Source organism: Meleagris gallopavo, chromosome 5 (assembly GCF_905368555.1).
Source record: "Meleagris gallopavo chromosome 5, MGAL_WU_HG_1.1, whole genome shotgun sequence".
Taxonomy (NCBI): Eukaryota; Metazoa; Chordata; class Aves; order Galliformes; family Phasianidae; genus Meleagris; species Meleagris gallopavo.
In genome coordinates, this window is record NC_139408.1 from 38,277,095 (window position 1) to 38,304,502 (window position 27,408).

The following is a 27,408-nucleotide window of genomic DNA, read 5'->3' on the forward strand; positions in this document are numbered from 1 at the left end:
GTGGTTTGAGGTTGACTTCAGCCTCTAAGTTGGGTATTTGCCTTTTCTCCTAGAAAGTGGATCCAGCTGGTGGTGCCTAGACAGCTCAGAGGACAGCTGTGTACAGTTTTAATCTTTCTGTTGGAATATTAAAGGAGATAGAAACAGATGTTGTCAGTACACAAGACATAAGGACAAATCTGGCCAAGGAATTGCCACCCGTGAAGGACTCCTATAACTGACATCTAGTCGCTGATGTGGAGCTGGTGCACAGTTACTCTCCAGTGTGCAAAATCCTGCCAGTTTAAGAGCTTTGGGAGGGCACCACACTCCGCAGGTTTTAATTGAATCTCTCCTGAGACAAAAATTTTATGTTAAGAGGCAGATTATCCCAAATTACTGTTTTTTTTTTTTTTTTTTTTTTTTGCAGGAAATTTTGGCACCTGTCAATGATAGAATAGAGGATGTATCAATCACCTCATAATTTATATATTTATCTGATCCTATTTTAAATCCTGCTTGGTTGGTATCTTTAGTGCTACCTCGTGGGGGGTAAGTCCCATGAATTTGATGTGGCTTCATACATTTTAAATGAGGACTTGCTTTTTACTGTCACTGAATGCCGTGCTGTGTTCCTACTGCAAAGCAACATGTTGCAGCACTTTCTTCAGCATTTTCATCTCCCAGCTTTGCACTCTCTTCTACTGTTGTCTTCCACAAGTTATGCAATGCCCTGGCCTCAGAATTTTTCCTTCCACTAAAAGATTGCTCCAATATATGGAGATAGTGCTTCTGTAGAGCACAGAACATAGGGACAAAAATTCCTATCCATTATCACTTGGTATTTCCTTACTGATCTATCTGAATGAGATGATTGTTTGTTTGTTTCCTTGTCATTACTGCAGAGTGAAAGATCGTTTCCATTTAAATTTTTTGTTTCCTATATGTATTGGGAAATTCCAGTCCTCTAGAAGCACTGAGCACGGTCTGCACTGCCTGGCTGTGGCCAGTGCTAGATTTCACTTACAGTTGTCTTCCCTTCTATAAAGCTTTGTCACTTCGAGGTTCTGCTGAGCCCATTTTTACCTTGATTAATTTAAATAAGGCCGTCATTTGCAGTTTTCTTGCAAGAATATTCAGGTCAGTCATAATATACCTCAATAGTCCTAGCACAGACCCTGGTAGAGATGAGCTTTTGACCTGTTCTTGTGCTACAGACTAGCTATTCATTCTTTACTAGCATTTTCAGTTTCATCTAATTTCTCATTTGTGACAGAAGTCCCACTCTATAGATGCTGGTTTTTCAAGAGTCTCTCAGGAGAAAAAAAAACAACCATCATTATCTAAGGGTCCAGATTGTCAGCTGGCTCTCACATCAAGGTGTTTCAGGTGTAACTTGAAAAAGTCCCTTCTGTCTAAGCAAAGGGCCAGCTCTTCTTCTGAAGTGAGAGAACTGGCTTATTTGGTAGTTGTAAGTTAGGCTAATAATTGTTAAGTCTAGCTTGCATGGGTATTAGGCCCTTGTATTAGGCCCTTGAGTGTTGCGGCCATGGAGATCCCTTTCGTGTTGCATTTCACTCTTCCCTGACATCCATCTAAGGTGAGGTGAGTCTCTTCAGTTAGGGGCATACCCAGGCATTCACGAGGAAAACAGTGATGTAGTGGAAGGAGGAAAACTCTTGAGCATCAACTGATGTTTGGGTGCCCTGACTTCACTCATGGGCAACTCAAAGGCCATTGCTGTCCTGGCCCCCATGGCAAGCAGGATATGATGGTGGCTATCACAGAGCCTTTACATTCTTTCCCTTTGATGAGTCTCCTTTAGGCTAATTACTTAATTACTTAGCAAGGAAAATGAGCACTGAGAAGTTAGGAGTTTAGGCTGGTGACACTTCATCCATGAGAATTCATTGTGGAGCTGAGGTTTCTCTGGGATTTGTGGACAAGTGCACTCAGTGCATCCCATTGTCTAATTGCATGATTCTCCCCTTGTTCAACGCTCCTGGTTCTCTGCAGTACCCAGCCTCACAATACTGCTGCTATTCTCTGCTCATTGGCATGTGCTTTCCAGGTGCTCATACTCTCCTGCTTCTGAGGCTGACCCTGTGATGACAGCTGCCTGGCTGCCTATCAAAGGCTCCATTTAGAGCTGGCCTTAGTGCAGACAGAAAGCTGCAGTGTTAGACCCCGAAATCTGACACAGTGTGGCTTGCCTGCTTTTCAGTGGGTCCTTGACAGCCTTTCAGCTCATGTCTGTCAGCCCCCCTACCAGGCACACAAGTTCACTTCCATCTTGGAAGAAGGAGTGAGAGAAGTGACATTTCACCGAGCGGTGGGCACGCCAGGGGATGTAGGGAGATAAGGCAGGATCACAGAAGCAGCTGAAATCCCCAGCGGATATTGCGTTTCTGGCTGGATTGACAGGTTAAAAGTATTGCTGGGACAAGTCTCTCTGCTCCCTCGGTCCCAGAGGACTATGTAGTGAGAACAGCACTCAATCCTAATGAATCTTGGCCTACACTGGGACCAGTTCTGCCGTAGCCTGGCATGAGAACATCCACGGGGGATTTGTTTCCAGCTTTCAATGAGATCTACCCATAGAATGGCATTTTAAATAAATAAGTTCACTTAACAAACAACAGCAATAAATAAACAGAAACACTGATGTGGCCAGGGATGAAATATTAGAATTTTTCAAATCCGTTTAGTGAAGACAGCTGCTGGGCATTGGTTCAGGTCTTTGTATTAGCAGGCTGTTTGCAAAGCACTAAACTAACTTCCAGACAAAACCTTCCTGAAGCTCAGGAGGGCCAAACTTGTCTTAGTTGACAAACTAAATCTGTTCTAAAAATGTAATACCTTTGCATTTCTTTCATCCGAAAGTACATATCAGTACTGATGATGACATGTGTCCCAAAGACACATCAGTCAGAGCATGAGCTTCAGTCAGTGTTTTGGCCACTTCAGACTGCAGGCATGGAAAGAAGCACTTGGGCTTTTGTGGGGCTTGAAAACTGCATAGTGAAGACCAAACTGGAGTGAGTTGGTATAACAGGACCACAGGATTTTCAGTTTATTCAGATGATCGTGGTGCACTGAAAGGCTTCCCTCTCACATCGCAGTAGCAAGAAGCAGACTCAAATGGACTGGCTTGAAGAACCTCCCTGCTCTGTTATGAGATGCTTCCTGCCTGTGACTACATTTCCTGAGGCATTCATCTGTTCGAATATTTGTCTAGCTAAACTACTGGTTCACCAGTTCTTGTGAGGTGCAGCACAAGATAACAAGGCTGGAGGTTATGGTCTATAGTGCAAGTTTTCTGTTCTTGGAATGATGCCACTATATCCTTGGAGAAGGAGGAAGGTGCACAGGCAGGCAAGCCTTTTCTCTGAGGTCACTTGCTCCAAGATGTCTAGATCAGGAAACCTGTGCCAGCTGCGTGCTGTGAGTGGTAGCTTCAGTCTATAGCATCCAGTAGAGAAAATACGTAGAATCTAAGATGAGAGCTCCCAGCCAAGGGAAAGTGCTATCAACCCTAAGAAAAGAGGTATCAGAGTGTGATGAGGGTCTTCCCAAGGAAAATTATATGTGCAGTAGGGGAACAAGCAATGGTGATTGATGAGTGTGTGACCCAGGCTGTCACAAGTAGCTCCTAGCCCAGGGCATTCTCCCAAGCAAGTAAGGGGTCTCTGTAGAATGGGAGAGTGCTGGGAAGTGGGTGTGCCTTTTCGTCTCAGGTCAGTAGAAATGAACCAAATCAATAGGCTAGCTAGCGATGGGCCAGGGGGCTTAAGGGGCTGTATTTGCCATATAAGGAGGGTGCCTGAGGTCATGCAGGGTTGCAGAGCTGTGGAGAAGGGGCACGGTGCCTAAGGATGCAGTGCTGGGGAGATGAGGGTATAACGGTGAGGCAGAGATGTCCTATCATCCCGCAGCTAGTGAGCAAATTGCACCAAGGTCTACTGTGTGCCTTGCTTTCCAGCCTCCCCGCACCACTCAGTTCCCTGACCACTCTTGCACATAGCAGCTGGTGGCACTACCTTTATTTAATCTTTTGATCTGTGTCTTTTCTCTTGGGTATTGTGATTCTGCAGTATCCTCTGCTCAGGCTATCCAGACTTGATACCTGAGGCCTGTTTTCACCTTCTTCCCCCTGTTGTGCTATCCCAGACCCATTTTGCAGCCCTATAGCCCTGTTCAGCATGCAGCACTGGCCCTTGCAGTCCCTACTGTGAGGTTAATAAAGACCTACTGCCTGAATTACCTTTAGCTTTTATAAACCAAAAATTCAAACAGCATGTAAGCAGCATTCATTACCTTGCACGCCTTCAGCTGCTTATTGGATACACATCCCCCTCCCTCTAGCATCTCTCTCTTTTTTTAATATGTTTTTTTAATTTGTTTTGATGAATGAGTGACAGCCCTGACACCCGATTCGCTGAGATTAATAGAAACGACACAATATTTACGTCGCGCCGACGAGCAATTATCCTGCCATCTATCTTTGAGATTATCTTTCTGATTGAAAACTACTCATCCGTGTAATCGGAATTATTTGGAATTAGAAGGGAATTTATGGCCCCTTTCACTCTCCCTCCTATTTGCCTCTGTCGCAATCCTTCTTTAAGAGGGATCCTTTCTTTCGTCGTTCCTTCCATCCTTCCAGCCTTGTAGATGGAACTGCATGCTTTGCTGTGCAACGCATCACTGTACAAGAATGGTTGGCTGTGGAAATGTGGAGAGACTGAGCAATACTGTGGCCAGGCAGGCGCTAGGGGCTGTGAGGACAGAGTGAAGCCTGGGGTTTAAAAGGCTCTTCAGAAAAAAGCTGGCATGAGAAGTGAGTGTGTAGGGCATGTGACTTGGTGAAGGCTGTGCAGGCAGTACCTGTGACGGAATAAGTGGCGGCACCTCACTTATCTTCCTTGTTTGTTTGGTCTTGCATTTCCTTCTTTACAGCTTTGTTTTGAGGATGATTTTTACCAGCTAACTGCTTAGTAAATGTGCTCCGTGTGTATTTATTTTATCTAAATGCTTATCTCTTATTCCAGCTCCTTGCGTAGAAGAGGGACCCACGCTTCCAACCTTTCTGCAGGTATTGGAGTAGCAGGAAAAACAGCAGCAATTCCTGGAGGCAGCTTAGTCTCCTATGTGTGTGAGATAGGATCTGGCAGTCTTGTTTCAATGCTGGCATCCTCTACCACAATACTGTCTGTACAGGGCTTGTAAGAAATACTATTGCTCGTTTGTCACTGCCTTAAGGAGCTAATAGGTGGTAAAGGACCTCTGTTGGTTTTTCTCAGTGGGAAGAGCTTTTGTCTCTTTGCAGTTTCTTTTCAGAAGCACCAGTGTTTCCATACTTGTCTTTATTTGCTTTTCATGCTTTTGTTGGCCTGAGATACAGATGAACTACCTAGTCTGGTTGTCTCAGGCCGTCTTTAGAGGTAAGAGACATACGACTTCCTTTGTGGTTGATTCCAGGTCAGGATGGCAAAATTCCCACATGTTCTCTCTTCGCTAGAAGCCCCTTCCTGAACACAGTCCTCAGGGAAAATGTTTCTTGCCTTTTCCTTCTTGCAGAAGACAGAAGTGGGTCTATTGTACTGCATGAGGACACAAACCATGTAGAAAAAAATCCATGCCATAGCTTAGCCAGAGCCAAGAACTACTCCTCCTCTGCAAACAGCAGTTGTTTTGGTTTTTTTAAAGTGATTGCAGCAGAAACAGAGACAGTAAAGTGGATGTCAGGTGATGTCAAGCAGTAGAGAGATGTTCTAAATAGATCTAGTAGCATTGAGGTCCTTTGAGAACTACAATGTGAAAAGATCTCGGTCTAATATAAATCCTGATGAAGAAGACATAAGGGAAGTAATGTAAGTTTATGAGCAAGTGCCATGTTCCGAAAGAGAGACACAGGCTGTGTGAGTGCTGAAGGGATTCATCCTGAACTTGATTGCAAAAATGTCATTTAACATACAAACCAGACTGACAAAGATGTTTGATACAGAGCAGCATAAACAGTTAATGACACAAGACTTTGGAAAGGGAAATGTGTTTTGAGGTACAATTGCTCAGTCAGCTCGAGAGATATAGGCCCAGATGGGAATCCGAGATCCTTCCGCCCAGAAATACCCAATGTTGTTATTAATTAGTATGGAAATATTTTCCTTTCTTCAGAGAGGGTTGTTGAATTGCCAGTGGGATACTGGGGGGATGGGTGTGTGTATGTGTGGGGTAGGCTATCAAGGAACTATTAATTAGGTTACTTCCCACTGCTGTTGACATGCTGGGGAAGGGGTTTATTTGTGGGCCAAAATAAAAAGGAAAGGAAAATGAAAGAACTGGAAACAAGAGTGGAAAACAGGAGAGAAAAAAGCAGGTAGGTAGGAAAAAAATCGTAGACTGAAAGAAGAAGTGTGTAAAAAGGGATTCCTAAGGTCTCATCTTCTGTTTTGGGAAAGAGTGAGAACCCAGGCTGCAGTTAATACCAAAAGGGAAACTCTTGAGGCAGCTGTGATGTGGGTTGGACACAGCCACTCAGTAGGACTGATAGTCTCCTGCCTTGTCACCAGTTTTCTTGTTCATAGTTCAACAAACTTGGCACCAAAGCTTCTTCCTGACAGAGTCATGATATTTTATGCCAGCTGTTGTTAGGAAGTAGAATAAAACTTGAATGAGAAACTTCTCTAGTTGTAGATTACCTGCCTTTGCTGATGTAGGTCTCTTACCTCCTTTCCTTTGGAAAGGAATCTTTGTGAGGTTTGATGAATAATCATCAAAATATTTGGAATTTTTCTTGTCTTCCTACATAAAAGTATACAGTGGTTGAAACATTATCAAGATCTCATTGTGTTTTCTGCCTCTGTACTTCTGGTAATAGTGTGTAAAGCCATGGGAGAGTCCCAGCACAAAACTGGCAGAAAGTGATAGTGTAGCCATGTATCTAAGCAGTAGATGCTGCATTTACTGTTCTGAGATAGTGCCAGAACAAGGAGACAAAGGGATGTGTGTGGTGGTGATGTTAGAATAAGTGAAGGATGTATTCACAGAGGGGAAAAAAATTGAGCAAGTGGGTTACCTAAAAATATCCCTTGCAGAGGGAAGAAATCAGTGCAGTTTTGATTATTTAGAGAAAGTGTTTTGGGTTTGCAAAGGGTGTGAGTAGTGTGATAAAACAAAGACATAGCATTAATATCTCATACGGGACCAACGCAATCCAGACCTATTTATCTAGAGATTTGACTTATAGAGAGCATAGCTATCTGCAGTATTTTCTTCAATAAATTTGTCTTATAGGAAGTTGGCTTCTGAGCATGCAGAAGTCCCACCCAGCCTCCTTGGAGTAATACAGCACTGAAGAGAAGAAAAGATGTTCAGGCTGAAGCCTACCATTGCTTCAAATTCAGTTATTAAGAGATCCAGAGTGGTATGAAACAGAGAAAATGATAAAAAGAGGGATTAAACCTAGCACAACACTGTGGTTTTCAATTTCAGGGGTTTGTGCATGACAGTGACCATTTATTAAGATATGAAAGATGACTGTTAGCATGTGAATGCATGCTGGAGGCCAAGAAGATGTCCCTTAATCTGCCCCTGATCAGAGAATCCAGGAGAGCCCTGTGGAGCCATGCCAACCCTTGACTGTACTCCTTCTGTGCTACATGTAAAGAAGAGCAGGAACAAGGTGGGATGTGTTCTATGAGGAGGGATGTGGCAGGACAAGTGCAATGAAGCTGGCTGAAGCTGATTTCAGATCTGGCATCTGATTTCAGATACAGCACTTTTTGAGTTAAAAATGAGTTGGTTTTTTTTCTTTTTAAACGGAATACTGATTGTATTGCAACAGTGTGCTCCTTAGAAAAAAAAAGCATTGTCAGTTTAACTCAAATTTCTTGTTCGGCCTGATTTTTTCTAAGGCAGTACTATGTGTGTGATTGCACTGGGTAAGTTTCTCTAACTTTTAAACCTGTTATCTAGTATCAAACACATTTTGCACCCAGTCACAATTATGAAAGGTACTACGCTTATGTCAGTTTCATGAAGTAGGTGACAGGTAGAGGAGGAAGATCTTATTATCATACCTTAGGGAAAGACTGTAGAATGAGATCATTCTTATTAGAGTCCTGGAAATCCACATGGGACAGAGACTGTCCGAATGCCCCAGTTACAGAAGAGTTCAATTGAGGCTCATATCATACTGGGTGTGCATCAGAGGATCTACTGGTTGGTCAGTGTCTCTCTGTCTTTCCATCTCTTTCTCACTCGCTCACACAAACACACACACACAGATTCTGTAGTTAGAAAGGCATGAGCTGCCTTACTTCTGGACATTCGTAATGCTGCTAATGTGTGTGGATTCCCTGGAATTTAGTGAAGAGTGAGTAATATTGCAGTCTCAGTATACCAGAGTTAAAAAAAACAACAACAACCAAAAAAAAAACAAAGATAAGAGAAAGCTATTGGAAGCAAGATGTATTTCTTTCATATCCCTGAGAAGGCAGCGCACACCCAAAATTTCCAGTAGAAAGATTTTTTCAGGAGTTGGGTTGAGGTGTGGTTGTAAAAACACAGTTGGAAACTACTGATGTTTGTACTGACTTTGTCTTCTGTCCCTGTGTTTACCTCAGCTTTCATTGGATTGATGATCTTCCAGTATAGTTTCTTTGGAAATACAGTGTGGACTAAAATATATCTGTTTGTAGCTGCGTAACTTCGTTCAGTGCAGTATTCTTATAAAATCACTCCTGTGAAGTGGGATAGTTATAGAAAAAATGATGCAGATCAGGCTTCAAATTATAAAGTATTTGCAGTAGAGACCATATTTGCATATATGCGTGATGTTTAGTGTCAAAAGGCCCAAGACTTCACTGAAGTTCTGAATGCTGCTGTAATAATAACAACAACATTAAAGGAATACAAGCTGAGGAGTCACCACAGTGTCTGTAATTAGTTGTGGTAAAAATTATCATTTCTAAGGCATCTGGAAACAAAGTAACTCTCACAGATCTACAGTAACTATGTAGTCATCTCTGTCATGCTGCAGCCTTAATGACATTTCTGTCAGGGAACTTCCTTGCTTTCTGCTTGCTCTGTACCTCTAAATAAAATTAAAAGTTGAATGGGTTTTATTTGCCATCTTGCTATAATGTGGATCACTGAGAATGTCCATACTAATGATTCAATATTTGCAAAGGGAGCAGGTAACATTTTGCAAATACAAGTTAGTAATCCAGAAGCAGCTTCTTTGCACGTTCTGAAGGAGTTGAAACAAGAGTGTTTAGGGATGGACAACCTGGTTGAAGAAGTTGCCTTAAGAGGAGAAATTCAATGAAAAGTTTAGGGCAGAGGCCTGCTTCCTGATTCCGTAGCTTTTATTATCAAGTCTTGTTTACTCTTTGATTAAAATTTTCTGGTGTTAGCAACAATTTCTCCAAATTACAGCCACCTCTCAGAGCAATAGTTCTAAACATTTCCTCCTAAACTCAACTATTTATTAAATTTCCTGCTCAGAAAAGAGTGACAAAGCTTTAGGAGACTTTTCTTGGGAGCTTTGCTGATATAGCTGAGGAATATGAAATCCCTATTAAGACCAGAGCTGCACCTGTGTCCTGCCTGGATGAGAGCTAGTGACAGGTGAGAAAGTGAAAAATTGAGTAACTTTTTTTTTTTTTTTCCTTAAAGTAAGCTGTTTTCTTTGGAAACCTAAGAAGAAAATGTGGAAAAAAATTCTGCAGACTATTTTCTAACATTCAATTTTTACAAATCTAACATTGTGAACAGAGTCATCTAATAATGTGGAAAAAAAAAAAAAAAAAAAAAAAGAGAGAAACTTCTTCAGAACAATAATGCATACATAATACAACTCTGGAGAACAGGCTTCCCAAGGAGTGGGTCTGTCCTGCAGGTTTCCATGAGGCTTCAGGAGGAAAAGGATCCCAGGAGCTCACAGCAAGGCACTTTATTTATTCTAGAGTGAGAGACTCTGTTCTTGTCTATCCTGCTTAAGGTACACTTACTGCGCACAGGAGAGCACCATTCAGACACAACTTATGTTAGCTACTATTTCATGCTAATCTCTGTTTGAATTAATACAGCCTGTTTCTCATCTGGTTGTAAAGTCCCTATGAATGGGGCTTCCTGCCAAATTCCAAACTTGCTCATTCAGAGTGTGCTGGAGTAGCTCTGCATAACTCTGTTTAGTTAAGATAACGTTTCTTGCTACATGACATTAAAAAAAATAGTAATAAAAGGGGTGGGGGGTGAACTGCTTTTACTGGAATTTCTATCACCTGTTTGCAAAGTGCTTTGATGCCACTGACCATCTTGCAAAGATGCAGAGGGCAGAATGTACCCCTTTTTTGCATGTAACTTAATGTTACACAGATGTGCTCTGTCAGGAAAGAAATTACTGTGTTCACTCCAAATCTTCCTCTCTGTGGAGAGTCATGGCCAGGCCTGGTGGGGGCGTGTGCTGAGGCCATGCCCATGACACATTCCTCGAGGGAGGGGACAAGCAAGGAGCTGGGCCTCACCACCCAGCAGTAGCAGGGCCCTAGGCAGAATCTATGGAAGGGACTAGTTCTTCCAGGTGAGCCCGGGTCCGGGTGTGGCAGGAGCATGGACTAAAGCAGCAGTAAGAGGCTGAGCGACCAAATGTTTGCAGCTGAAACCTGGATTCAACAGGAACCTTCCTCAAGCAGCTGTTTCCAGAGGGCTCTGGGTAAATCTACTCAAAGAAAAGAATTGAGAACTGTTTGGGGTGGACATGGCATCTCTACCCAAAAGGGGCCTGTCCTCAGGCTGCTGGGGCTGTTGTCTGTGGGGCTGGGGCTGGCTGCTCTGGGATGGAGGTGGGGTGGAAGGCCTAGCATGGTACTAGCAGGCCGGGGTTGGAGTGGGCAGACACTGGATGCTCCCACTACAGCCTCAGAGGCATTGCAAGGGGATTGCTGTCTGCTTCACGTACGCTGTTGGTGTGGAAACTGTTGGGTTTTGGGGTCCTTCTCAGGCTAGCAGGTCACTGGCTGGCAGCACGTGGCTGGCTGAAAAGGGGCAGTTGGTGCACTTGCTTGAGCAGCTGCCAAGTTATCCTGGCACTCTCTGGCACTGCTGCCTCTCCCCTGGAACCATGTGTGTCACTGCTGTCACGTTCTCTTGGTGTAAAGTATCACCGGACCAAATCCTCGGTGACTGAAGCGAGCAGTAAAGCTTGGCAATGGCAGATGATAACTGCAGCTTGTCACCTCTCTGCATCCTGTAGCCTTCCTTCTTTGTCTGGGATCAGCTCTGTGCTGAGGAGCCATTTTGGTCTGTCTTCTGGGAAGAAGAAGGACTCTTTACCTCTTCTGATGCTCTCAGTGTCACAGAAGTTTTTTCCTCACTCCCAGGACAGTGTTTTCTGCCTTTTCTTAACACAGGTGCACCATGAGGTGCCACCATTTTATCTGAGGGGGTCTGCATCTAGCCTCTCCTCACAGAGGCTGCCTCAGTGGGTCCCTGCAGCCAGCACCTGGACATGGACGCCCAGAGCAGGTGTGCTGATTAACTCTAGTTTGATGGTATTTTGAGGTGGGTGAGAGCTGTGCCTTCTCTCTCAGACCAGCTTTGGGTAGGGACTTTTCAGACATGACCCAACTCAGAAATCAGGCAGGTTGGTGATTCAGAGAAGGCTCAGGAGGGATCTGATTCAGAATTTCCCTTTATTTCTTTGCTGACTAACGAGCTTGGCTTTACTTGGCAGTCCCACCTGGGTTGTGCCCACCATCTGGTGTTGTCCTCTGTGTGGTTGGAGGTGGGTGAGCAGCCTTGAAGGACTTCAGCTTGCAACTGAAGCGCTTCTCCTAGGAAGACCTTTTCTTCATTTGAATTTCTATAGCCAAGGAACCTTCTCTTTGCTTTAAGAACTTAATTAGTTATTTGCCTTGATTTCTTGTTTATTTATTTATTTATATGTTTATAACTATCTTTTTATTGAGCAAAGCGTACAATCAAAGTGTGCAAGGCTTCTCCTTGGGAAGGGAAAGAGGGAGCAGCAATAAACACCCCCACCCTCACCCATACCTTTGGAAAATGGCAGTGATTTTTTTTTTTTTCAGGGAGCTGAGCTAACAGTCTGGCTGTAAGGAGTTTAGATCTGGAGCCAGACATTATAGTTAGGCCTGTCTGTGGTTATAATGCAGTTGTTTTGGTTTTGTAGAAATTCTCTGGAGAAATCTAAATTAAAAACAAAGCAAGAAGAAAACAAAAACCCAAGGGGAACCTGTTTCTGGCAGTCCTCATCTTTCCGATCAGGCACCCTAGTGATTTTAATCTCATGCTGTCCTCCAGATGTATCAGAATTGCTATTAGCTTTATTCCGATAGTTACTTGCTATACTACTACTGTGCTTCTTCTGCCTCTCCACTGTGGTCAAGGTCACTGAGAACATGAAACAGTATCTCTTGCCCGAAGTCGACCTTACTAGGCTGCGGGCTGCTTTGAGTTCGAGTGCGCAGCTAATGCCCTGCCAGCACAGGTGTGGGCTTGCTGCTGCTAAACAAGGTCCTAAACAAGTGGTACAACAACAGCAATGAGTTTCTGCAAAGCATCCGTGCAAGTCAAAAGCGTGAAAGGCACCTGCCTCAAGTGATGGAATTGACAGCCCCACGTTAGTGAAACGTGTTGCAGCGTGCAATTGGAAGAAGTTGGTGGTGGTTTCCAGAGAGAGAGTATCATGGTTGCACCAATTTAAGCAGAGTACCTCTATAAGAGTTGTCTTTTTTCAGTGTATTTTGCAGAGTGTAAACACAGAAGCCTTTTTAGGTGGAAGTTTAGGAGGGATCTAATTGAGGTAAGGGTAGAAGGGGGAGTCATACTGTGTGCAATAGATTGGCAAAGGCTGTGTGTTTAAATGTACTCTGGTATACAATTATTCCAGTGCTGGCAGAATTTAGTTAAATCCAGGCAGGTTTTATTTCTCTGTGTGTAGAACTGAATGCTTGCTCCAGATATTCTCTGAATGTACTCTGATATATGTTGTGTCTTCTTGTTCAGGCCAAGCCATTCTTTATTAGTTTGTTGTTATTACTGGTGGACTCAGAAAAAACAAGGCGGAGTAGCATTTTTCTGGACTTGTTCTTGTTAAAGACAATGGTTATAACTTCTTCTGAGTAGCCACAAACGGTGCCTCTCAGCAGCCTCACTCTGCAAATAGCTATGCCAGGTGAAGATTTTATCTGCTCTCAGCTCTGGAGGTGGAAGAATAGATTTGTGCTTCTCAATCCAGAAAAGTTGTGGAGTCCTAACCTGATGTGCTTTGCTTGAAGCAATGTAATAAGTTGTGATAGGTTCCCTTCTGCCACAGAGCTTTTTGGAGTTCTAATTTCTTGCTGGCAGGTACCTGTAAGGTGGAATTAGCAGAAATGACTAAATCTGGTAGGGAGCTTCCATGAAAATTTTAGTCACTTTCACATTCCTACAACTTAATAACATGTATAAGAGTTAAAAAACAAACAAACAAACAAAAAACCTAAGAGTGTTTGTAGTAGTTACATTAACAAATCAGTATGACCTATCCAGGTGATAACACAGACTTGACAAAGCATGGAAAGCACTGTACTGGATCACACATGAAAGATCTGGACACAGAAGTATGGACCTTGGGTTCAGCATGTGCCAAAAAATATCCTGCTAAGGATATTGGTTGCACAAAGTATGCTGATGTATATGAAGTTTGCAGTACTGAAATTGAATAAGGAATTAAAATTCTTAGTGATAATATCAGCTGTTTCCTCTTGAGCATTTGCTGTTTTTCAAAGTACTTGTATCAAAATGTAGAGTATATTTATCTATCTGTTAAGTCAGATCTAAGAGTAATACTATGTGTGCCAAGCATTTGGAGAATGTTGCTACTCACACTTTTCCTTTTATATGCAACTTATGCCTGATTTATTCTTTTTTTCTACGTTCAGTCTTGAAAGAAGGCTTTTTGACTTTAATTTCCTCTGTGTTTTAAGAGTTATTTTATTGAATCTGTTTTGGTCTTTACTGTTTCAAATCAGTAAAATTCCCATCTCACTAAGGAGAGTTGTATCATGGCTATCCTGGAATACTGGGGTTGTGAGACACACAGGGTAGGGAAACTCTGACAGTGAAACTTCTTATTGGACTTTACAGTTGTTTTTTGTTGTGGTTAAACTTTGGAATTGCAGAGCTGTTTGTTTCTTGTAAAACTTTTATTCATACTAGTTTTTCCTGGTACAAAAGCAGCGGTGGTTCTAAGCTCTAAAATTATGTCACAGAAATCCGATGTGCACTGAAGCATCCTGAGGCTCACGGCACATGGGACAAAAATTGTCAGCATGGTTTCATGTGCGAGTGGGAGGAATTGGAAGATTTCACTGATAGGGCCAGTATTTTCAAACTTGAACTGTTTTTGCTGTGTCTGTGTCCAAAAAGGGTAGCTGTGAATTTTTGCTTGTTTCTACCATCTGGAAGAAAGTGTATTTTGCATTCTGCAATGGCATAAAAGTAGCTGAGCAAATTCTGCTCAGATTGACACAAGCAAGCCTTAAACTGCTTATGTTCGAAGAAAATGGAGTACTGAAATTTTAGTTCTGCTAGTTACACACACTTTGGAACCTGAGGCTGAAATTCAGGCTTATGAGGAAAGTAGCCCTGGCAAGAAGCATTTTAAAAACCTCTCCAAACAACCGTAGAAAAGACTGTAAAGCTGTGTTTGCATTTTACGATGTCTTCTACCTGGGTGCCTCAAGGGAAGAGTTGATCCTTTAATATAGTCTGCAAGTCCCTGATGTTAATCTTTTTCGTTGTTGTTGTTTTAGTGTATCTGAGGGTGCTCTTGAAATCTTCTGGCTCCCTTTTTGCTGTATTTTGAAGTGGGTATCCTGTTTCATGGTCTCTACCATTGGTTTCTTTCCATGCCTCACCTTGTCTTGATTGTGGCTGGGCTGAGGAGAAATTTGTGCACAGGAGGTGATGGCAGTGGGGGGCAGAAGACTGTGTAAGAGGTTTTATTTAGAGAGAGACCATCTCTGAACTTCCAGGTACCCCATTGAGGTCAAATATCCTGGTGCCTAAAGGCAGGGAGGATGGAGGAATGCTGCCTCCATTCAAGGATCATCCATATTAGCTAAGTTTTTCATGCTGGCAAATTCTCATCCCTTCATTTTCCACATGGAAAGCAAAAGGATGGGAATTAATTTGTGTTCACTTTTGCTCTGCTGTGAGTATGGGGTGCCAATGATAAGTGCTAACCTGGGCCTGAGAACTGAATAGAGCTTCCTGGCAACCTGTGTGAGATGTGTCCAGCACACAGGCATGGGGTTTCCTTGGGATTCAGTTTGACCCATGGCAGGGAAATGGAGCACAGATGAAACTGTTCTCATGAAATAGGGCTTGGAAGAGTAATATGTGGGGATCTTTAGATGCCAGCAATATAGAATGCCAAAAAACAGTTTGGCAGGTAACGTTTTTAGGGCCTATACAACTGACGTTACTAAAGCTGAATTATCCAGAAGTGACTGCTGGATTTAGGTGCCCTGTTTTGGGACCTTCGTCTGTTGTACCTCAGTCTGATTATCCTAAAATTCCTTCTGATGGCAGTGGGAAGTGTAACATGCTGTATGGCTCTGAATATTAAAGACCAAAACATCACCTGCTACACAGACTAAATGAGAGGGCTGAAATGAAAAATCTTTGGTCACATTAATTTTTACCTGCGATGGATTGTTCTGGTAGTGAAGGACCACAGTCTGGCAGGAAAGGGGTTGTGTTTCCACACCAGAGCTCAGCCTATCAGATACTTCTTTTTTCCCTGCATTCATTTGTACGTCCTCATCTATAGATTCATGCCCTAAAGTGCGCTATTAAATATTGTTACCGCTATTTTATTAAAGCCGGAGCATGTGAAGCAGTAGTAAAGCGATAAATGAAACTTTGCATAGTGCGGATGCTCAGCTGAGGAAAACGTCTTTTTTTCCAGTGCTTCACCAGATCCCTGTCTTGTTGGAAGATGGGTTTGGGTTTTTTGGAAAAGCACATTGGCTAATCCTATCAGCTCAGACACTAAGCGTATTGACACGGGCTGAATTATGCATGCAGCAGGATTTGTCCCAAAATGAAAAAATTACTTTTATATTCCCAAATAATCAATAGCTGCATTGATCTGAGACCTTGGCTATGAGTGGTGAGTCCTTGGGTGACTTTCGGATAGCTGCCCCTGTTGACTGCTTTACTCCAGTGAGAGCAGCAGCAGCAGCACGATGTAGACATGCCTAAACTAGCTTGAATAGTTCAGGTACTGTTAGCCACTGAGCCAGAGAACCATAGAGTTCAGTGTGGGCTTAATTCCTGGGGATTTTATCCTGCTTTTTATGAGTTCAGCATTGATTTACCATCTCAGCACTAACAATGTGTTGAAAATAAAGGTTGGTGTATCTGGTACTCTGCTGTAGTGCATTTCCCTGCAGAGCTGAGCATGGTGCTGGGGTTTTAGTAGGAGATACTGCCATAGGTAGCAGTGTGGAGGCAAACCAGCTTTTGTTCTCTGCCTGCTGTTCTCCTCTTCTTTCCCACTCTTCCGCTAGTGTTTGTCTGGAGCTGCCCAGCCTTTGAGCCTGTTTAATGTGAAACTGCTTAGCTGGTAAGGTTCTGCTGGGTCTGTGAGTACCTGGGAGCTTGGAGGACCAGCTACCTCTTGGATCAGCTTTTGGCCTGTCTGGTGGACTGAACAATCAGAAGAACCTGTAGAATGTAGATATGGAAAAATCCAGGACTGTTAATGCTACCCATTAATGGGCCCAAGGCAGAAGCACTCCTGGTGCTTTCTGTCAAGTTATTGCCCGGATTGTGGGTTCCCAGCTTAGCCTCTGCAAAAGAGCTGTGATGATACCTGTAACTTGTTAGGAGTTTTTTCCTGGCAGTCAAGGATGTGATTGCAAGCGATGGTTTGGCCCCTGAGAGTTCAGCAGCTTCTACTGAGCCAATGGGCAATGCATCATCAGTGCCCTCTGTTTTGTTTTCAGGAACAGCCTCAAGAACCAGTTTCTGTGGGCTGAGACCTAAAATGGACAGTCAAACTGTTAAACTGCTGCTCTGCCCGCTACTCTGTTTATTCTGCAGCAGAAATACAGACATGCCTGGACCAAACCCCAGAGCTCAACTCTGAACTTCTCTTTCATTTTGTCAGAATCCCTAACATGTTTTCAAAATGATATTTATTTCTGTTAAATTGCGGAAGAGTTGGATGCAGTCTGCCAGTTGTGCTTTTCCTCTTCTTCTTTGTGCACTGAATTTTGTTCGCTCGCTTTACATGCCTCAAGTTGCTGTAATGCTGCTGGGAAAGTAATTGCCTTGCACTTTTTCTTTCTGATGCCCACGGGTGACTGTGGGGGACTCCTCCCTGGGCACAGCGCAGAGTTAAAAGCCCAGCTTCTGCTTTGCTTAAGACCTGGTTATTTCTTTCCTTTTTTTTTTTTTTTTTTTTTTTTTTTTGTCAGCTGCCTGTTATATCAATCACAGAGCTGGGATCTATTTATAGGTTGGGACTCGGAGTACTGTGTCCTAGTCACAAAGAGAGGCAGAGACGCAGAGGGGACTGTCGGCTGGTGCAGGCGGAACCAAAAGATATTTAATCAGCAATTAGAAACACCTGAGGGCAAGGGAAATTCTACTCCAGCTTCGAGCTTCATCTCTCAGCCTGCAGCATGTAAGTACCGAACTTCTACCTTTTATTGCATTTATGGAGCTGTTTGCTGTTTTTAGGGGGTTTATTTGTTTGTTTGTTTGTTTTTTAATTTATCCGAATGTTGCTGTGCACCAATCTTTTTATCTGGGCTAAAAATTACAGCAGCATCCCAATATAGTTAAAGGTTATATATATCTATATATCTATATATCTACTTTCACACTGTCAAAGGAAGGTCAGCATGACCCACAAGGATAGGAGTTGGTTTGAGAACTTCATAGAAATCAGGCAGTCTCACTATTCAGGAGTTGCTTTTTCCTCTGGAAATAAGCAAGTGAAAGTTTGAGAGGAACAGTTATGTTTTGGGAATAGAAATGGTCAGGTTTGCTGGCGTTCCAAAAAGGTCAATGTATAATGTAGCTCTGTTTAAGGGCTTACCAAGGACAGGTGCTGTTTATCCCGTGCTGGTAAAGGCAAACCTGGAAACTTCAACAGTCTTGTCTTAAAAGAACCAAGTGACACCCTTTCCTCAACTTTATTAAAAAAAAAAAAAAATAACAAAACAAAAACAAAAAACAACTTCATATCAAACCTTCTCTTAAGAGAGAAATGAAGTTTGCCTTTACTGAATGTCTTTGTCATTGAGCAGTTGATGTTTCTCTAATTTTCAGTGTCCCAAAGAAACAGAAGCCTCTTCAATGACAAAAGGGATGCAAGTCTTTGTAAACTCAGCACAGGGGCAGTCAGAGAAATAACTTAGCCTCTGATTGCCAGTTAATTGTGTGCTTTAAAGCTGCCCAAATGCAAAATGGTTTTAACAATGGTAGATTTTTTTTTTTTAACTTCTGTTATAAAGAGAATGAAAACTGGAAGGAAAATAATTATTTAAACTGTTTTTTTAATTGCTTTTAGCATAATTTTTTGTCAAAATGCTGGAAGTCAAGGAGGTTTTTCTTACTTTGTATTTTGACCTCAGAGATTTGGATTGCATCTTTTACAGGATTTAGTTTTTATATTTATTTTTAAGCACAGAAAAAAATTCCTCTATTTCTCATATTTGTAATGTCTGACTCCCAAAACACAAGTATTACAGTTTTTAATTTTGGTATGTTAAGTTTTTCAGTTTAAATTATGTATGAGATATATACTATAAAAACTTTTTGCCCCCTTCTCTCCCCACCTCCCCCCCCCCCCAATTTATCATTTTTGAAAGCAATAAGAAGAAAAATGAAGCTGTATTTAATTTGGATAGAACAAGTGTCTAATAAGCACAGAATAATAAATCCAGAGCTGTCTCACAGTCCGAGGGAATAGGTGATAGCTGAATTGCTTGGACTAACCATAGAAATGTGGCAAATAGGCTGTTGGTTGGCTCTTCATTTTGTCTTTCTTAGATGGATGTGTCAGAATTCTCTAAGTTTATGGCTTCAGTGCAAGGGACAAACAGAACCCCGTAATTCTTACTAAGTTTTCAGTCACGGATATAAATATTTCCTCTTTCAGTTACAATTCTAGATATGAGGAAGGCTTTTAGGACAGTATCAATAAACACTGCGAATTTTTATACTCCAGTAGTGTTCAAAATGACTATTACAATACTCTGCTTGCTCTGAAGCTCCCTTCCCCCAAAGTAAAACAGAATCGTCAGCCTGACTGTTCTCATCACAGAAAGCTTCCTTTTGCATATTAAGGCTTTTTGCTTTACTTAAAAATGAGTATATTTAAATTATTTAAGTTCTGTTTGTTTTGGCACAAGATTACATTTATTCTCAGCCTGTGACAATGCGACATCACTGTTTTATAGAAGGAGAGCAGATTTTCCTGAAAGGTGTTAAAGAAATTAAATCACCGACTCTGTAAGTAATAAGGAATCCATGGTATAACTGGTCTGAAGCCCTCCTAAAAATTGAAAATCAAGCAACATCACTTGAAAAATAAAAATCAAATCTGTTTCCTTCTTGTACATACAGAAACATCAGCATGACTGTGCTCAGGAATTACTGCAGTTATTATATCTTAATACACAGATTTGTGGAAATGCAAGCATTCCTCTAGAAGTCTTCTGAGCATAAATTTAGAAAATGTTTAATCTTAATTTTTTGAACTATTCCATAGTTGCGTCCACTTAACTGCTGGACTTTATCTTTTGCTTTTAATCACGTGTGTCTCTTCCCCCGCTCAACCTGCTGCATTTTGTTATTGCATATAGGAAAAAATCACCAAGCATCTCCTGCTTTATGGTGTACCAGTTAATAGCTTATGGGCTTGCTGTTATTTGGGGGTGGGGAGAGAGTTAGAGAGACTTTGATGTATGATGTGTGGAGAAGTCTTTGTTACTTAGTTTCTGTCTCACTAGCAATTCATTTAACGTGGACTGAGCACCTGTGAACCTCCGAAGTGACTGACTTCGAGTAGTTTGTCACAGAGCTGTTGCTTGATTTATTTATTTTTTGAGGAATGAAAAATCATCTTTTTTAGCTCATCCTAGTTTGTTTGTTTCCTTGACAGCAAAGTAATGATTGACATGCAGATTCTCTTTTTTGTGCCCCTCCTCCCATTGCTGAGTATGACACCTCCTGAGAATTATAAATATAACCTGTGCCAAATCTTCTGCTCAGGTGTCTGGAGTGCAGTGCGCCGCAGTGTCTCACTGTAAGTCCCTGAGAATATGGAGTAAACACCAACAGGAAAAAATACTCTTCTTGAAACAATTCTGTGGGGTTTTTTGGAGGGGCCTTTTGAATAAACCCCCCAAAGCCAGCAGCTGGTTACTAAAGATTGTGTAGCTATCTCTCGCTCGTGCTATCTCTTACCTCTTTTATCATTTCACCTGTACATCTGTCCATCTATTTCTCATATATTTTTACATTTCATTATGCTATACCTGCTCGCTGCCTCTCTTCTTTTCCTTTCCTGAAGACACATTTCTATCTGGCACAGAAAATAAACTCAGATTGCGGGTAGTTATGTTAATCTAATTCAATCCTCTGTGGGTTAGGAGTGAAATTCTAATAGTGGAGCTGTTGAGGGCTTTTTTGTTAATGGCTTGGGGATTACATTGAGTTAAAGGCTCATTTCCTAATCAAACAGAGAGGGAGAGAGTGACTCCGAATATTTATGAGTCTCCCAGCGCGAGTTAAACATTGAACTCCAAAAGCAGGATTTCAGTGCTACAGAAAGAGTTAAAACCCCTCAGGGCTGCTGTGGAGGGGCGGGGGGGAAGGAAACCAGTTAAGCCATCAGCATTTTCAACTGCTGTATAACTTCAGTTTGGTTAGAAAAAATAATCATCTCAGAGAGCTAAAATGGAAACTGTAGTGAGATATTTAAAACAAAGTCAAGTGATGCTTCAGAAAGACTCTCCTTTAGCAAAGCAGGATACATGCAGTGCATGCTGTAGTCTAGTAGGAACTCCAAATAAATACTCTTCTAAATGGGAAGAACTGGAGGGTGGGCTTAGTTTTTATTATTACTTGAAGACCTGATTTAAAATTTTAATGAGTTACATTTTTGGTTCTCTTTAACCCTTGGGTAATTTTTGCTTGAAGAAAAAAAAGAGGTGTGTGTGGGTCAATACCTAATTGTTCCACTTCTGTTTAGTAGGCTGATACCTATCGAGGCTTTTTTTTTGCTGCGCTTCAGATTAGCTGGAGTCTTGGGTCAAGCAGTTTAGGTGGAGAACTGGGTTCTCTGTCACAGGAATGATTAATCAAATTAATGTCTGATTATTTTTGTGATGAGTACATCTTAAATGCTTGGGTAGATCCTGCTGTTGCTGAAAAAGAGTGGTCCTGCCTGCCTGCAGTGAGTAGAGGTACAGTGTTGCTAAGTAGTGTGTTAAGAGATAGAGACCAACAATCTTCTGACTGACATGGTCATGTCGTGCCTCCATGTGCCTCAGTTTTCCTGCCTGTAAAATGATATATGGCTGGCATCAAAAGTACTCTAAGGTCTACAGAGAACAACTTGTATAAATCCCCAGTGGCAGGTTTGCTCATGGCAGACTGACTGCAAATCACTGACACAGGTGTGTAGATTGAGAACAGGGGGTTACTGTGCTGGTAACAAGGAGTTACCCCACTTTGCTAGGTTTGGGTTTTTTTTTTGTTGTTGTTGTTTTGTTTTTAAAAGCAGTTGGTATAAGTCATCAATAATGTCTTCCAGTTTGGGTAAGACAAGCAGGTAAAAGGCTAACGTACTCCTAGTAAAACTAAAATTCAGTGGAGTTGTCCTTCACATTAATCTTAATTTGATCCTGGTGACTCCTGCTGAGATGAAGCTCCAGGTCTATTTCTCAGAGGTGGTAAGCACTGACTGAAAAAATGTTACTCTGGGTCTGGAGCCACTTGTATTGATGGTTATTCTCAATATACTGAACTTCCTGTTTTTGCTGACATGTCTATTTGGGTGCAGCACCTTGAGGTAAGAATTGGCACCTTGCCCTAGTTTAAAAATTATTTAAAACTGTGACCTGATGTAAATGCCTGAGGCCTGCTTCTCTCTGTGTTCTGTGCCTGGACCTGCTGAGGAGAGCACCATCAGCCGGAGTCTACTTTATTAAATGCATTTAAAATACATAATAACTGTGTTCTTTCCATCTAATAACTGGCACCCACAGCAGATTGCTTTGAGACGTGACTTTCTGTGGCCAAGCTGAACACTGAGTAACATTTTTTCCTACCTTGCTCTCCTTCTTTTCTGTTTTACTGAGCCTTTACCTCTCCTGCTCTGTTCTGCTGTGGCCATATGGTCGGCAGTGTATACTTACATTTCCCCTGTTGAACTTTTAGGCAAAATAATCTTCCTTCTCTTTTTTGTTCTTTCCAGTGTTATGCTGAATCCTATGAATGACCTGCTGCTGTTTACCCTGAAGGTAGATACATTTCAGTGCAACTTTGCCTGCCATATATATAGTTTATGAAAAAGTGGGAAGCTGAAATCTGATTTTCAATCTTCCACAAGCTACACAGAACTGTGTTCTTGTCCTTGTTTGCCACAATTACTCAAAAAAAAAAAAAAAAAAAAAAAAGATTTTATAGTAGTGTAGGAATTTCAGGGAAGGAAATGTGATTCTTTAACTCTTAGAATACAGTTTAGTTTCCACAATTACTTGAAAGTAATGGCATTTTAAAAGTCTCAGGATACTTGAAAGACTCTGAGGGGAAAAAAAGGGTTGCTTCCTTGGGGGGAATTACCCTTTTTAATGGGATATAACTAAATGTTATTTGAATACTGGAAAGCATATGCCCAGCTACAAAGCCTGAATCTCACATGTATGAGAGGGAAGCATAAGTAGCTATTTTTATTCATTAAGGGGTTGCTGCCCTTTCCTTTCCCTCTACCATGTGAGATGTGAATGATCCTGCTCACAAGAGTTTCATGCTTCTCCTAGAATGGATTCTCTATCTCTTTATAATTGTATTTGCTGGATCAGCAGGAAATGCACTCCAGAAGTTCTTGTTTCTCTAGGCTCCCGTGATCACCTCTTTGTAGTAAGTCTCAGCAAATGGCCAGTAGCCATGTACAAAAGTGCAGGCATTTCAGTGACGTCCTCCCAAAGTTCACAAGGCCTGGAGTGTGACTTTGGGTAGAAGAGAGGGCATGCCTGCTGCCAGGCCTTCCAGACTGCTTTCTTTTTGTTTGCTTTACTCTCCATCCTCAGGCCTTTCTTTCCCCATGGGTCTCCTGGGCGTGCAGGAATTGCAGTTGTGCTCATCAGCAGCTCTTTCTTCTGCTTCTCTTTAGGAAGGAAGCTCTTCCCTGATGCATTATGTCTCCATGGCCTAGCAAGGGGTTTTCAACCTTTCTCTGTGGGCAATGTGGACTCAAGTAGATTGGCAGAGAGCTCGAATGAATGCGATTTCTGAGTTGTGCTTCTTGAACCCACAGACTAGCACTGAGAGCAGTCCAGCACTCAAGTTATAGCCATTGGCTGATACTGTCTTTGGGTAGAGGTGCCTTTTGTGTACAAAACAAAATCTAGGAAAGGGTTCCTTGCATGAGCATCCTCTCTAACACTTATCCCTAAAGTCTTTCTAGGAGCCTATCCAAAGCTCCCCTGCTTTTTAGATGCACAGCTTAAATGTATTCATAGGCAATCTTTGTACAGAGTGATTTGTTTCACTGTTGTTTTTTAATTCTGGCTCTGATACAGACACCCTGTTTAGCCTAAGGTGAGTCACTTCACTGATGTGATGATGTGTTTTGCACGTCTTAGATGGAGTTCCTGCTTGCCTGTTCTCTGTGGCTCATGGAGAGTTGCATGACCACAGCAAAATGCTTTGTGTTACCGCAGACTCCTAGTACAGTCCAGTGTTTTGCCTCCAGTAACCTTCATTCTCTTTTTTGCAGTGCATATAACAACAAGATTTTTCTATTCTTCCTGACCCTTCTCCCCACCCCTTTTGCTCTCTTTGTGCTATATAGGATTAAACTTCACTTTTCTCTGTGGGCTCCGGGGACTGCAATGACTGTCAGTGCTATCTACTGCTCCCAGCTGTGAGGGGGTGCTCTGCTCTGCAGATGCCTTGTACTCCCTGCACAGAGAAGTTGTGAGGGGCAGAGAGCTAGAGCTATGATTTTTTTGGGATAATCTGTCCCATAAAAAGAAATTGGATGCAAGAATACATATAGGTGCTCGAAGGGCAATATATAGAGATGTGGTTGCTTTGCTGTAGTAATGGGTCGTGCCTCGCTGCAATACTGTGCTAACCTGGCTACGTTATTTCCAGCTCAGTAGTCTCTTCTGGCATGTGAGCTAGTGTAATGTGTGTTTAAGGAGGATGGAATTACTGGTGCTGCTGGCTTGTTTATGAAAGGTGAAATTATAGGGGCTGAGAGCCAAGGCTTCTGGGAAATAAGGACTAGCCAGAAGAATTGACTGTCTTGGCTTATTGATTCTTCAGGAAACAGCCCTGAAGCGATAATGCTGTTTCTGCCACTTTGAGGCACTTTGTACCAGCAACATCCTCTGTTTACCTAGAATAGTGTGAGGGTGGAGCTGTTCTGTTGCCAACTCATTCCAGAAAAACCCTGTGCTAGACATGTGTTGAGTTTACCACTTGTATATCTGCTCACAAGGAGGTGGGTGAGCAGCCTCCCTGCACATGCACAAGTGTCACTGGCTTATAGTTGGTAATGGCAGTTGGCTGTGAATGGTGTTTTTTGAGAGTTTTTTTCCTAATCTTTGTCTGTAGTGGCATTTTGTGAAGTAACAGCCTGTATCACATCTCTCCCATTCTTTTCCATTCCCTTCCTGGGCACATTGGAGTCTGCAGATGCATGAATGAGGTGTTTGAAGAGCAGAGCATGCAGAGTGGTAGCCTTGAACATCTCTTGGGTGCTTATGTGACCATGGGCATGATGTGGCTTGGGGGAACACTCTCCTGCCTATTTCTGGAACTCACAGCTGTCTTTGCAGCATAGTGGGTTGGGGAAGCCTTCATGCTGTTGCCCTGAGGCACCAGTTGCAGGCAGCTTGCAAGACGGGCTTGGCTTATGGCTTTAACTAGGCCATTGCTGATGACTACTGACTTGGACTCAGATCTGCAGAAGTAAAGGAGTAGTTTGCTCATCGTGTACTGTATCTCCTTTTCTTTTTGCTTTGCATTCACGTGCTTTGCACCCTTTCATTTTTCTGCGTGTGCTGTTGTGTTATGAGGAGTTTCAGGTGGAGGGTGATAGCCTCTATAGCCGGGACAGAGGGCCAGGAAAGCTTGGGACCATTTGGAGCCCATTGCAGAGTCTTGCAGAAAGCCAAGAGAGCCAAAAAAACTACTGTGAAATGCTTCTTTATTAAGTCAGGACAGTTTATATATAGAGATACGCAAATAACTTAGAGCCATTTAATTACCCTATATATCATTTCTATAGTTCATCTTTGATCCTGCCAACAACTTCATTGCTGCACTTGAAATTTTACTTGACAACTCCACCAAGTGAAAGTAAATGATGAGAAAAATTGCAATTTTATTTTAAAAGGAAAAAAAGTGTCTGGACCACAAGGTTTCAGTGAACAACTAAAAAGCAAAGCCAACTGCTTAAAAAGAAAAAAAACAGTGGGAGATAAGAATAACACCAATGTACGTATAATACAGAATATAATTATGTTTATTTTGGGACTTGATCAGTAGTTGAACGTTTGAGACTTACAGTACTGTGTATTATGTAATGTAAAATTATTATCTACTACTTAATAAATCTCATGCTGTGACTGCTCCACTTCTTTTTAACTAGCTCTCAGACTGTGGCTACAAGTGCTGGCAGCTTTGGCTGTTCCTTCCATTTTGCCCTTGTTGCTTGTATGATGACACAGTCCCTACTCTTGGGCCTGCTGCATTGAGATGTGAGACAGCTTTTGTCCTAGAGACCTTGCAGTTCTCTTCAAGACGAGATGGCTGGAAGTATAGCTGGTTATTATGTCTGTGACTATAAGAAAGACGAGAGTAACTAAAATAGGAATTAATGGTAATGTGTTAACACAAGCATGGCTTATTTTATATGCAGATGACTTTACTTACTGTGCACTTGAGTAGAAGATAAAATATACTCCTTTATGTCACTGTGCAAGACCTATCTAATTCTTTGCTTTGCAAAATTAACACCTCTCTTTCTTAGCTAGGAGAGCTTTGCTACCTGTTCACAGCATCTTTATACTCGTGTGCTTTCCCTTTTTTTTTTTCAGTACCATAGTCATCATTTTCTCTTAAAAAATAGTTCAGAGGGAGCCGACTTTAGATAAACCAAGGGAAGTATTTTTTTCATATAACCAGAATTAAACTGTGGGATTTGTTCGCCTCTGCGTTATTCAGTAGCAAAGTTATGGATAGACTTGGGAAAAGGAATTTATGGAATTTGTGGTTGTCATCAGAGACAAGTAATGTTATGGTCTAGAGGCAACAGCTTAAGCCACAGAAATGCAGCAAGGTGGAGAGCAGGAAACGTATTCTCATTTCTTACGGTATTTCCTTGAGCATGTTAGTGGTTGCTATCAGAGATGAAATATGGGACTAGCTGACTTCTTAACTTGACCTCATGTGACTGTCTTCACGACATCTCTTACAGGTGAAACCAGTGTTGTCACTCAGTGGAGATGGCTGAATTATTTGTTTATGTGACACCCCATTACAGACACACAGCATTTATATTTTGTTTACAGTAAATGTTTTTCTGCTGTTATAAGCTATGTTCTCAAAGCTGTGAAAGTTCCTCGGGCAGATAAGCTATGCCGTGGAGAAAGCAGTATTGAAGACAAGAATACAGTCAGGGAGGAAGGCTGAGCTCCACATAGACAGTGCTCCCTGAATGTGTTGGTTTTGACTGGTGTGCATTCCTTCCCTTGGATGGGGTGGTTCTTGCACTGGAATTTGCTGGGCAGAGAAAGACCCAAAGGAAAAGAGGCATGTGCCTCTATGGTTGCAGAAGGGCAGACTGTACGGCAGCTGTGATCTTTTCCACGTATAACATGTGGTGTTTCCATGTATAACATCCTCTGCTCTGCAATGTGTAGTTCTGCAGAAGATTTAGCCACCCATTGAGCTTTAGTTCGGTGATGTGTTGGGTCAAAGGAGCAAGATATTCTCCTTGTAAGATGAGGGTTCAGTGTGAGGAAAAAAAAGAAAGAGGACCATGAAATGCACTCAGTGGTCACATGAATCAGCCTGTTTCTTGTCCAGAGCCTACCCTATGAGCCCAAAGCACTGAACAAATGTGCCATTATCTGTTGGAAATTGTAGTTTGTTGTT

General features: G+C 42.1%; 1 protein-coding gene across 2 annotated transcripts in view; it reads left to right on the top strand.

Annotated features, from left to right (window-relative positions):
- The first annotated feature begins 380 nt into the window (after positions 1-380).
- ESRRB (estrogen related receptor beta) overlaps positions 381-27,408 on the top strand; it is a 140,811-nt gene continuing 113,783 nt past the window's right edge. Inside the window, exons 1-2 of one of the 2 annotated variants that reach the window (XM_085225364.1) lie at positions 381-531; positions 17,519-17,686. In XM_085225364.1, coding sequence (XP_085081490.1) covers positions 17,685-17,686 — 2 coding nt within the window. In that variant the 5' untranslated portion in view covers positions 381-531; positions 17,519-17,684. Of the gene's footprint in view, positions 532-17,220; positions 17,687-27,408 lie in introns of those variants that run through there. The other variant, XM_085225365.1, reaches the window with a different exon arrangement.